General features: G+C 40.8%; 3 protein-coding genes across 3 annotated transcripts in view; 2 read left to right on the top strand and 1 right to left on the bottom strand.

Annotated features, from left to right (window-relative positions):
- The window catches only part of zgc:92360 (uncharacterized protein LOC436988 homolog), a 36,159-nt gene extending 33,700 nt beyond the window's left edge, over window positions 1–2,459 (top strand). Inside the window, exon 11 of the mRNA XM_049571806.1 lies at window positions 82–2,459. Within this exon, the coding sequence (XP_049427763.1) occupies window positions 82–110 (29 nt within the window). The 3' untranslated portion in view covers window positions 111–2,459. The remainder of the gene's footprint in view (window positions 1–81) is intronic.
- Window positions 2,460–3,737: 1,278 nt separating this feature from the next.
- Window positions 3,738–4,811, top strand: uts2r4 (urotensin-2 receptor 4). Its single transcript, XM_049571808.1, has one exon. The coding sequence runs from the start codon at window positions 3,738–3,740 to the stop codon at window positions 4,809–4,811; it is 1,074 nt and encodes a 357-aa protein (XP_049427765.1).
- A 2,642-nt stretch (window positions 4,812–7,453) lies between these two features.
- Window positions 7,454–12,124, bottom strand: lgals2b (lectin, galactoside-binding, soluble, 2b). Its single transcript, XM_049571809.1, has 4 exons — window positions 12,102–12,124; window positions 9,878–9,951; window positions 9,542–9,713; window positions 7,454–7,864 (listed from the first exon to the last, which is right to left on the bottom strand). The coding sequence occupies exons 1-4, from the start codon at window positions 12,102–12,104 to the stop codon at window positions 7,718–7,720; spliced, it is 396 nt and encodes a 131-aa protein (XP_049427766.1). The 5' UTR covers window positions 12,105–12,124; the 3' UTR covers window positions 7,454–7,717.
- Window positions 12,125–12,739: the final 615 nt, after the last annotated feature.

Here is a 12,739-nt window from a genome sequence, read left to right as displayed (position 1 = left end):
GGCTCTGATGTATTGAAATGATTTGTCTGCATGGGTTAAAGAGCACTTTTTCCTAACTTCTAACTTTGATTTGTATTAAAGTGGAAGCCTTGTTCAAGCACAGGCATTGATGGACCAGCGGCCTGTGGGACCATCTCCCCTCCTCTCTCCCCAGCCCATCACCAATCTGACACCGGACTCACTCAGCTCTGCCTCTGAGCGTGCCATTGTACCAACATTTGATCTTCATCACTACTATGGTCAGACTGGAGCTTGTTCCAAGTCCCAATGCTGTTCTTTGACAGTGGGGTTAGAGATGCAAACAAGAGGATCAATGCAACGTCCAGTGGGAAATTAAAAATGTTATCTGGCTAAAAGAAACAGTAATTGTTGATAACCAATAAGATTGTCTTTGATTTTGTTGTGGTGGTGTTTTTGCACTGCACTGGTCAACCAAACAGTCAGTGCAGTTCTATAACATATTTCTTTTTCGGACTTCATGTAACACAGTTCTAGATGTTGATTTTTATTTTCATCATGGTAAATAATGAGTTTCTAGGTTTGTTAAATAATTAATGTGAGATTTAAGAAAATGGCATTTAATGTGACCGGTGCCTTGGTCCTCTTGTCCTCTTGTATCACGTATTTTATGTTAAAGGTCCAGTGTGTAGGATTTAGGGGGATATATTGACAGAAATGGAATATAATTTAATAAGTATATTTTAATTAGTGTATAATCGCCTGAAAATAAGAATCACTGTTTTTGTTATCGTGGAATGAGCCATTTATATGTGCTTAGGAGGTGGGTCCTCGTCGCACTGCCATGTGTCTACAGTAGCCTGGGGCGGACAAACCAAACACTGGCTCTAAATAGGGCCATTCACGTTTTGCATTGGCAACCATAGTGAGCAACTCCTCAACAATGAACATAGGACACTTTTTTAGATGTAAAACTGCTTTATTCAGTGTTTTACCGGTTTAAATCAGTGGGTCAGTTTGTTTCGGAGAGGATAAAGCTGAAAACAGACAATCATGCAAAGTTATTACACTTTTACTGAAAGATCTGTACTTCCTCCATCTTTGCATCAGCTTTAACTCATGTGTGGATAGCCCCTAATTAAACTTGATTTCTCACCTGAAGAGCGATCTTGTTTAACTCGGAATATTTCCTGACCTCAACGAGGTGACCTCAGCTACAGAGCTCTCTTTATACATCAGTGGTGAGGGGAGGAGTCGAGCTGCTATAGGACCAGAGAAAAAGAGCAGTTACAGAAGTTGGTCCGTACAAGCAGAGAGCGAGTGGGGGGAAAAATGCATTTAATTCCAGGGGCGACAAGGCTGGAAATATGACAGTGGCGTCAAGTGCGGCGTCCAGAAGTGCCGACGTGCATCCAGCCACCAGCGGGGGTCGTACATTTAACATAACGGGCGTATTTTTTGACGTGCACCGTTCCCTACCAGTTATTTTTTTTTTGGTCTAAACTTGTATAGATAACTTCTGCTGAAATCCTCCTGAACCTTTGGATCTTAAGTTATCAGAGGAAGAAGGTGTTTTACTCATAGAGGAGAGGAAGAGACCTCTGTGGATAGTTTGGCTCCTGGTAGAAAACTCCTGAACAATAAACACTGAAGGAATTCTAACCAGGAGAAGTTTAAGCAGTCTGGTTGCAGTCTGCAATCCTCACCACTAGATGCCACTAAATTCCCCTAAATCTTACACACTAGACCTTCTAACCTTCTAAAAAGGTACAGGGAGTCAGATTGCTCAGTCAGGTACAGACCATCAACAGCACAGAAAACAACTATGTCTGCGATGGATTCAGAATTCCTTTTGATTTCTCTCTCCCTTTCTTTTTTTTTTTAAAGCAATGTCATTTATTGGTTGTTTTATGTAATCTTTGTAACTACTCATGACTTGCATGATTTAGATAGAGCATTGCAGTCGGTGCAGCTCGGTGTATTGTGCTGTTTCAGTCAGGGAGTTTATTTTTAACCAAAGCAATATCTTCACACTACATGACTTTTTTTATGATTTATTTGCTTTAAAGACAAGTGTTGATTTTGTAAAACTGTTTTTAAAATGTGCAAGTACTTCTATCAAAGATGTAACCAAATGACAATAAAGGGGATTTGCAAATGGATTGGGATACAAAAGCTCAGAGCACTCCAAGCCATTACATGGTCTAACAGTGCCTCCATGTGGCGTACAGTACATACACTAAGTCTTTATTAAAAGCAATACCAATAATAAGTTATTTCTACCATTTTTCAGATAAAAAAAAACAATTAATACATTTTATTGGTATATTTTTGTTGTTTCATTTTCTGTTTTTTGGTTAATGATGTACTCACATTACATATTAATTTGATGTCATTTTTAAAATATATTTCTATGCTTGTGCATGGCAGACTGACATACCACATGAAAATATTGACAATCACCAATAAAAAAAAAATTTCCTCTGGAAGTTGTCAAGGAATCTTCGTACAGATTTGTGCACAAATTCAGTCATATAAATAGTTTCTTGCTGTCTATTATCACTCTCTACAAACTGAAGGTGACTTATTCCAAAATGAGGTTCCACCCTGAGCCCATTCAGTGCACTGTGGGAAAAAGAATATATTAAATTAAAACTAAATAAATCAGTTTGTGAATTTGATAATTTCATATTTCCAGCAACACCAACTTCAATATAAATTTAAGTACAACTTGGCAAAAACTTCAATGCTTCTTATAATTTACAGAGAGAGCAGACATATGAATACGTTTTTAAAAGTTCTCATTTATTTCAGCAAAACTGAAAAGGTAAATGAGCTTAAATGAATAAACACGCTCTTTTTTGTGCGTGCATATTGCCCCCACCTGTGATTTCTGGGTGTCTAAAGCCACAGAGACAGGAGGCCCATGAGGAATACCTCATAAATCTATAGGCCCATGCTAGTTTTTCACCTAGGTGAGAAAAAGGGAGGACAGTGGAGAGGAGAGCAGGGAGAGGACTGTGACCACGAAGACCCCAAAGAACACAGACACAACAGTCTTCGTCACAGCTGGGAGTCAAATGGATGTGAGGTTCATCTGCCATGCATCAATAGAGAGGTAAAAATCTAGAAGAAAGAAGACAAGACGAAGTGTAACTGGATATAGTACCATTGATGATCAGTTTTTTTCACCCAAGCTGGACTGTGGTCACCACATGGATGAAAAAGAGAGGGATTTTTTTTTCATGAATTGGAGCTGAAATAATCCCCACAAGGAGTCTCTCTGGAAATGTCAGCAACTGAGGTTTTGCTCACCCCGGCACTGCAGGAGATCTTCAACACAGTTTGTCAGGTTGAAAGGCGGTGTCCTGACTTGCACTGATTTTGGAGAAACATGGGATCATGGCTGTGTGGACGACCCTATTTTTGGGGATAAGCAAGTCACAGGCAGCGTCGTAGTCACTGAAGGCCATGTCAGTGGTCTACTAACATCTTCTCTGTGGACTGATACAGTCGTTCCCGTCATTCCTGCTCTTTCATCTGCTGCCCATTTACGTCATTTCTTGGATTAAGCTTCAATGCAAGCAATGTTTGCTTTTCACCTGGGACAAAGTTTCCGTCAATCAGCTGCCAACTTCAATCTGTGCTCGGCATCACAGCATGAGTTCATACAAACTTCAAAACCGATTTCATGCAGAGGCCATCCACCATATAGCTGCGTGTAAATTGGCTCTTAAACATTAGAGCCTGACCTCTGACCTTTGATCTGCGAACCTGCAATGAACTGCACTCCCAATGCCACCATCAATCCGCAGCTGGGACTTGTCCTGAGCCCAGGGGCTGGAGATGATGCATCTCAGGAGAGTGGTGGTGGTGGTGGAAGCAGCGGGGGCATTTGGGTGACATCCCTTCTTGGAGCCACACTGATGATCATGTGCGCCATGGGTGTGGTGGGCAACACATACACGCTCATCATAACCCGTTCAGCCGCTTTGCGCCGCACAGGTTCCATGTATGTTTACATCATCAACTTGGCTCTGGCTGATCTGCTCTATCTCTCCACCATCCCCTTCGTGGTCTGCACCTACTTCGCCCATGACTGGCTGTTTGGTGAGGCTGGCTGTCGCATCCTGTTGAGTCTCGACCTCCTCACCATGCATGCCAGTGTCTTCATTTTGGTTGCGATGAGCCTGGAGCGCTACCGTGCCGTGGCTATGCCCTTTAGCGCGCACAGGTCCTCGTCCCGTAAACGAAAGCTAGTGGCAGGGATTATCTGGGGGTTGGCTTTCGTGCTAACGCTCCCCATGATGGTGATGATCCGGCTCAGGGAGGGCAAACCAACTGCAGCTGGTTTGGTCAAGAGGATCTGCTTCCCTACCTGGACCCCTGAGGCCTTCAAGGCTTATATCACCGTCCTGTTTCTTACAAGTGTCTTAGTTCCTGGATTGATAATCGTCGGGCTGTATGTGGGGCTCGCCAGTCGCTACTGGGCAGTGCAGGCTAGCTTAGGAGGTAGCAGCCGCTCTGCCCGGAGGAGAGGACTCAAACAAAAAGTCGTATCAATGATCTTTAGCATTGTTGTGGCGTACTGGGCTTGCTTCTTGCCTTTCTGGGGATGGCAGCTAGCCAAACTGTTCTCCCCAGAGTCCCTCAAGGCTTTGTCTCCGGCTGCTCATAATTATGTGAATTTCTTTGTGACATGTCTGACCTATGGGAACAGCTGCATCAATCCATTCCTTTACACTCTGCTGACCCGGAACTATAAAGACTACTTGGCACAGAAAGGTCAGTCTGTGGGTTCAAGCAGGGGTGACCTCGGGTCAGCCGTGACTACGCCGCTGCAAGAGCTTTAGTGGATGAATAAATGATCACTGTGTATTGACTGTGGAGCGAGAAAATGTTATTGACTTTCATCAGCCTGAAGGAGGACATTTTTTACAAAAATGGAAAATGAGATGTAGCACTTTCTACAAGCTTTGTAAATGCTTTAAACATAATGCAATGTGATGCAACACATTTCCTGCCCTGTTGAGAAGTTCAGTCAGAGCAGTTTACCGTTCAGTGTGTAGGAGTTAGGGGGATATACTGGCAGACATTGAATATAAGAAGTATGGTTTTTTTAGTATATAATCACCTGAAAATAAGAATTGTTGAAAGAGGTGTTTTTGTTACCTTAGAATGAGCTGGAAATATCTGCACAGGGAGCAGACCCTCGTCTATAGAGTTCATCATGTTGCATTGCCATGTCTCTGCAGTAGGACAAGCCAAACCGGTTTAAATTACCACGTTGTTTTTTTAGTTTTTTGGGGGTTTTTTTGAAAAGGAAGCACCTTTGCTGGTAACTCGGCTCCCAGTAAAAACCTCCTGAACAATAAACACTGAAGGAATTCTAACTGGGAGACGTTTCAACTGGTTGCAATCTGCAGTCTTCACTGCTAGATGCCATTAAATCCCCCTAAATCTTACATACTAGACCATTAAAGATTCAGAGAAATTTGAAAAGCAGTTTGCGACCACAAAAGTCTGACTGCAAGCCTCCTGGCTAGAGGACAATCAGCACAAATGACATAGTATTTGATATGTGCTCTTTACTATGTAACCTAACATTTTCCCCATGTGCACAGTACAGATGCCTGTCTAACAATCTCCAATTCTGCCCTCTTGACATCCGTATCATTGTGACAAATATGCACTTGATAGGATATTTAAACTGCTGATATTTGGGTTCAAATGTGAGTTATTTTCCAAATTAAAAAGGTTTATATCAGCAATGATTTTTGTCCCCCTAGTAGTGACGAAAATATTTTGGAAGAAACAGCAATGATGAGAATTTATTGTAGAACTTAATTACTTTGCAATTGCTGTGAAAATTCTAATAGTTAGGAAATTAAATTTAATGTAAAGAATGGCTTCAATTTTTCCTTCACTCCTGTATTTGCTGTCCACCTTACACACTCATAGTAAAGGATATTTCATCTCCCTCTAGGGAATGTGGTTTTATCGTGCCACATTCCTCAGCCTCAGGCCACGGCTTCTTTGAGTCCTCCTGCAAATTGTCTCACCTCTGTCATATATGGTCTCTCCCTTTGAGTTATCCTGTTTTATCCTCTATTATACAGTTCAGCCACTATATTGATTATATTCACACTTCAAGCCTCAATGATCAATTCTTATTTCAGCTCAGTTCCAGTATTTCTCTATTTTCTGCCTTTTCTTTTCTGTCTTATACCAGATTTAACAAGTCGCCCTTCTAAAGAGACTTGCAGTTAAAAGTCAGCAGTGCCACCAACATCCAGATTTTACATTTATTAAGTTGTCATGCAGCTGCAGTGAGTCTTGTCTGGTTTTAACAGTCTTAATTCCATTAAAGGTATGTTGACATCTCTTTTCAGATGCTTTCAAAGCGTCAGTGGTTTCATTACTTTGTGTTTTGCTCGCATTGAAGCAACATTTTAAGTAAAAATGTAATATAAAACTTCATTGTCCTCTCTGAACAGCTCCACAAAAAGTGCCCTTGATTTTTTGAAGAAGGTTTGTTAGACTGGGCGGCACGGTGGTGTGGTGGTTAGCACTCTCGCCTCACAGCAAGAGGGTTGCCGGTTCAATCCCGGGCGTGGGAGCCCTTCTGTGTGGAGTTTGCATGTTCTCCCCGTGTCAGCGTGGGTTCTCTCCGGGCACTCCGGCTTCCTCCCACAGTCCAAAGACATGCAGATTGGGGACTAGGTTAATTGATAACTCTAAATTGTCCGTAGGGGTGAATGTGAGCAAAATTTCTCCAAACACGTTTTGTATATTTAAACATTTATTATCAAACGCTAATTGTATGTTCAATGTCCAAGTTTCTGCAAAAGTTGGTTTTAATTGTTTATTTGATTCTATAAACAGTCTGACCATCTCGAGCTTTTATTTTGGTACTTCCGGTGACCGGTAGTGTGAATTTGCATATTAGCTAAATATTTAGTTTCACCCAAAACATTTAGATTTAACATTTATATTTAGATTTAGATTTAATATTTAGATTTAACATTTATATTTATATTTATATTTAGCATTTAGATTTAACATTTAGATTTAGATTTAGATTTAATATTTAGATTTAGATTTAGCATTTAGATTTAGATTTAATATTTAGATTTAACATTTAGATTTAGATTTAGATTTAGCATTTAGATTTAGATTTAATATTTAGATTTAACATTTAACATTTAGGTGCCACATTTAATATTTAGATTTAACTATTTAATATATTTCTAAGTTAACAAATATTGCTGTAAATGTGGTAAAAGGTGACGTTAAAAAAATCACAATACTTTTTTAAACATTGTTTGAAGCTAAATGTGGCAAAATGTTGATGTTATTTTCAGCGTGAGACACTTTACAAACGGCACCCCATAAAACACAGATGAAATGTGAGTTAAGACTCATCACTGGAGATTATAGTGTGTTATATCAGTGTGTGTCAGAAAGTGTGAGATGAAGAGAAAGAGAGACAGTTTTTTTTCCCACAGCATTTATTGACAAAGCCAGTGACTAACAAGAGCTCAAGCAGACACAGAGCAGTAAGATGTGTTGTGGCTCCCTCTGTACGCCATTCCCTCTTATTACAACATCAGCACTCCCTGTTGGTATAAATCTCTGGTGTTATTTTCCATAAGCCTTAACATGAGAAAAGACAAAGAGCTCAGTAATGTAAAAGACTATTTCAGCAACGAACAAAAAGTGGACACATCAAGAGTCAAGGGTTGAGAGAGTTCAACCTTTACTTGATCTTGATGCCGACGATCCTTGCGTCACCGCTGACATCAAAGTACTTGTACTTGACGTCTCCCAGGCGGTTGGGGAAGTTCACCATGCAACCATCAGGAAGCTTGATGTAAAACTGCTCACTGTTGAAGTTGATGTAAAACTGGGGAGTGAAGGACAGAGAGAGAACACACGATTCATTCAACAACCAAAAGATAAGAGGACATGTGTGTAAAAAGAATGGCTGAGACAGACAGGTAAGCCTATCTTTCTCAGGGGCTATTAAGCTTTATGAGCCTATAAACCCCCCTGATGGTTGGATAGCTCAGCGTCTGTTGACTTTACAGTGTACAGCACAGGTACCAAGCCCGCTGAATAACCTCCATATGGCGAAAGACATCATGGAAGTTAAGCTTTAGCCAAGTGACTACAATAAATACAGCAAAATGTGGTCTGCAAAAATATTTTCTTTCGAATACAGCAGGTTTGTGTGTGAGCCAAAAATTCCACCGAAAAGCAGCTTTGAGCCTTTGTTTTCTAAACAATGATAAAATCATAAGAATGCAACTTACTGCCATTTTAGCCGCTGCAGAGTGTGATGTCAAATCATTACAGGTATGTAAGGTTACATTTATTAATGCACGGGAAACTCTGTAGCACAATTTTAGGCAGTACCATTTTTGTTGTCAGATTTTTTGGTTTTGTTTATTTTAAATATCGAGACATTGTAAGCATGTAAAAGTTTTGCATTTGTAGGGAAAAGCAAACTGACTTCAAGTGTGAATATGTATGTAAGAGAAGAAATAACTTGTTCTTCCTCTGACATACAGAGTGGTGAGGGGGCTTTTTAGGCCAACCCGGTAGTTAGCGTCGCCCCGGATTCCTCGCCAAAACGCCAATGGGATTTTTCTAGAAGTAAAAAAGTGAATGTTTGGCTATACATGAACCACGCCACAATCATGGTCATTTAGCCACTTGTTAGCGATTGCCTTTCTTAAGATCTATAAAGGCTTAAAAATTCACAAGTGGGGTATTTACTGACGTATTTTATGTTGTAGAACAGAATGTAAAAAAATCTTCTAACCTTGTGTTAACCACAGACCTTATTCAAAAACCCACTGACTTCAAGATAAGGGAGCTGGGAGTGCTAAAATGCTAACTCATGTCAGGGTTTTAGGATTCACTTTTGCACCAAGGTGAAAGGTAAAAAGAAAAAAGGTGAAATACAAGCAATAAACACACCCTGAATCAATGACTTTACCGAGTCAGTTTACTGAGTAACTGTCACTTGTGGCAAAGGCTATGTAGTCTTATCTTAAAGTTAAAGGGACCGTTCACCCAAAAATCAAAACTGCATATTTTCCTAGTTTGATGTGGGGACTATTTTCTTTGAAGCTAACTACACCTGCCAACCGTATCACTGCACAGAAGGAAACATCTACTCTACCTCACATAGCACCACTGATGTGGCTAACGTTACAGTTGAAAAGGACATTGTTAATGTTAAGGCTACATCTTGCGCTGTCACAAGCACAAGCCTCTTGTCCATGAGTAGATGCACACCTCCTTCTGCATGGTGGTCCAGTTGGCATGTGTAATGTGGCAGAAAGAAAATAGTTCTTACATGAAACTGCTCACAATAAGGTTTCTGGATTATTTCGAGTAATTGGGTCATGGTTTCTGGAATTATTTTTTGTTTTGTTTTGTTTTGTCCTTTTAAGGCTTATGAGTGCACTGTATGTTTATTAAAGTGTCCCCACTGAGATGCAGTAGTTCTCGTGTTTGTGATCAGACTAAACAGAATTATTAGAGATAACACCCTCACACTCTCCCAACACACCTTGCATTCCTCCCCACGCAGGAAGGGAAAGTTACTCTCACGGTGCTCGTCACCCCAGCACCCCCCGGACAAGGAATTGAAGACGATGGTATTGACATCACCGCCGCAGTCGAAACGGGGGTTGAAGTGCATTGCGATGTTTTCGGAGTCATGACCGATGTTGATGGCAAAGCTGCAATGGAGATAGGAACACAGAGGTCATAAGGATGCAATAAAAAGGGGAAGAAGTGGATGAAACATTAACTTATCTCCCAGTAGGCTACGTCAGCTTCCTCTTTATTAAACGTAACTGAATCCACGTCATTTGCAATTTGATCTCTTGTGAGGGGAACTTACGATTCGCAGTCGTCCTTGGGCTTGATGCGGATCTTGAACTCATGCCCCTCCTTGAATGTCATATCCTTGACTTTCTGTAGAGGAAACACAATAAACGGAAATATTGGACCTCATTTGGATGAAACTATTGAGTGGATATCAGTTTCAGTCAAATGATATATTGTATTTCAGAACAGGTGTGTTTATCTGTGTGTTTCAAAACCACTTTTGTATATCATTTAGATATTTTAGAGACCAACAGAAATGACTGTGTTCAGTGCTCTCTGATAGGAAAATTAGTGATCATAGGTGTTTTAGCTGTTGATGATCAACCAGGGTAGAACGGTGTGCCCACGGCTGTAAAGGTACTGAAGCAGGAAGGCGCTGTCTTTCCTCATCAACATGTGGTTGTCATATATAGACAATAAAACCATAAAAAAAGACGCCCACACACAGACCTTCTGCAACAGTAGATCTGCATACCCTAGATAGCTACCACTATCACACCTCTTTAAAAGGCATGAATGTGTGTGCCTATCTGAAAAACTAATAGAATGAATAGCAGACCTTACAAAATACCTAAGATCAAATTTTGAAAATGCCCTCTACGTGTCTTCTTCAAAGTCAGTGAACATGTTCATCTAATCAATGAAGCAATGAATCCCATTCACTACTGTCCTTCTGTATCTAAATGCCGCACATCACCTGATTTGGGTTACACATGAACTTTAGCATCTTGCCCCCTATCTACTTACACCACACCTATAGATACCACCCATAATGTATTCTTTGAAGTCATGTCTTATCCCTTATCTCAGATCAATACTGGTTTATCATTGACTGCATAGGCAGGATGTTGGATAATAATTAAGTGCAGTTACATTTTGTTAATCCCTGTGGGGATCTGAGAGCAGTGTGCAACATCTCAGCACATTGCATGTCTTGTATTGCCAAGCCACTGGACATATTATACCCATGGATGGGTTTCTGAACGGGCCTAGCAGGCGCAGGCCCAGGGGCCCGAAGTGTCAGGGCCCCCCTTAGCCTTCACCTGCACTATGTCAGTCAAATTAACATGTACAAACCAGGAAGAGACACACAAAGACCACAAAGAGATGCAAAGGAACTGAAAGAGACAGACAGTAACTACCAAAGTGGCAAAGCAAACACAACATGACCTCAAAGAGACACAAAAATTAATAAACAAGGGTCAAAATGACAAAAAATAGACAAAAAATGACTATGAAGAGACACAAAATTACAACAAAAAAGGCCGAATCACAACAAATTCTGTGTGTGAGAGGTGGTGGGGCCTTTTATATGTCTGTGCCCAGGAGCCTATTGTCTCATAGTCTGCCCATGATTATACCTCACAATACATGCATGTCTCACAGGGATCAGAGAAGCTCAGGATTTTCTACTGAGACACGGTCCAGTTGAGCCACCTACTTAAATTTTGAGAAGCGTTACGAAAGTGAAGTGAATTAAGCATAAATTTGTGTCGCTCTGCGTTGGTTTTGATCTACACATTTTTATCACACTGCAGAGCTGAGAAATTTGTCTGCATCCCTCTAATGACTGTTAATGATTGACAAGATACTCCGTAAGAAACTGTGCCTGTAGTGACAAGAAATCTGAAAAAAATTATGAAAGTGCTTGTGCTCCGAAAACTTTACTGTCCTCTGTGTGGATTTAGAGCAAAGGAAACACTCTGCACATCTATTAAAAAAAGACAGGTGCGTAGGCGAGAGAAGACCAAAAAGTTGCAAAAGGACTGCCGCACACTGTCTAACTTGCAAACCAGTTTTGCCTGATGAAGGTCTAGTACTGAAACGTGGCAAATAAATTATATATTGCAAGTTAGACAGTGTGCGGGAGTCCTTTTGCAACTATATGTGGATTTGAAATCAAGCCATCAAATTTACAAAATCAGTGTTAACACAAACCTCTTTAAATGTTACCACCTCTGCTTTACTACTATTGAACATGTAAACTTGAAATGTGTTAATATTTGTTTAAACAAAGCAATCAGAAAGCTAAATAGCGAGATATGCAGTACTATCTCTCCTGTGTGTGTACTCGGCAATGTAATGTGGCAACAATGAAAGTTGGAGAAGAAATAAGAGAAACATTCTTGTCCTGAGCTTGTCCTAGCTAAGATGGAACAACAAGATAATAAACACATGTATTAAGACTATTCAGAATTAAGAAATGTCCAATGAATGGAGCCTTTCACACCACTTACCATCTTGGCTGTCTTCAGTGGGCTGTGCCTCAAGTGACAAAGCTCTGCAGGCAGGTGAGTGGTTTATATAACACCGGTGACGCTGGGGGGAGGAAGCAGCCAACAGGGAAAGGGTTGTGAAAAATTCCCACATAAGGATATTTGCCCTTCAATGGAGACACTCGCTGTTCTGCCTCATACTACAGGTTGATGGCGGTTTTTGATGGAAACTGTGCATGGGAAGAAATAATTCTGCGACTGCACTGTTTACAAGTAAATATAACAACACAGATCCAAGTGGTTTGCTTGGCAGACTTTGACAAAACACATATTTTTAAATGGTCCACCATCATAAGCAAATCGTCCTCAGAATGAACCTCAATAACTGGCAACTTATTTACTCATGACAAGTTTGTCAGTGTTCTGCTTTTGCATGTTACCGAGATGTTGGCACTGTCTGTCTAATAAACATGACTCTGAGATGGGTGGCACGGTGGGGCAGTAGTCACCACTCACAGTATGAGGGTTCCTGGTTCAAACCCAGGGTGGGGCATTGGAACCCTGGGGTGGTGGCGCCCCCCTGTGTGCAACCCACATGCTCCCCCCATGTCAGTGTGGGCTTTCTCTGGATTCTCTGGCTTCCTCCAACAATCCAAAGA

The sequence above is a fragment of the Epinephelus fuscoguttatus genome, linkage group LG3, assembly GCF_011397635.1.
Source record: "Epinephelus fuscoguttatus linkage group LG3, E.fuscoguttatus.final_Chr_v1".
In the NCBI taxonomy this organism is placed as follows: Eukaryota; Metazoa; Chordata; class Actinopteri; order Perciformes; family Serranidae; genus Epinephelus; species Epinephelus fuscoguttatus.
Note: the sequence above shows the minus strand (reverse complement) of the source record. Positions and strands in the feature narration are given on the sequence as shown.

What these genes read in the sequence shown, in the direction of transcription:
- uts2r4 (XM_049571808.1), top strand. Translation starts at nt 3,738, where the DNA reads ATGAACTGCACTCCCAATGCCACCATCAATCCGCAGCTGGGACTTGTC.
- lgals2b (XM_049571809.1), bottom strand. An exon ending in CCCAAGGACGACTGCGAATC is followed by an intron (nt 9,714 to 9,877) that starts GTAAGTTCCCCT and finishes TCTCCATTGCAG; the next exon opens with CTTTGCCATCAACATCGGTC. An exon ending in TGCGTGGGGAGGAATGCAAG is followed by an intron (nt 7,865 to 9,541) that starts GTGTGTTGGGAG and finishes TTCACTCCCCAG; the next exon opens with TTTTACATCAACTTCAACAG.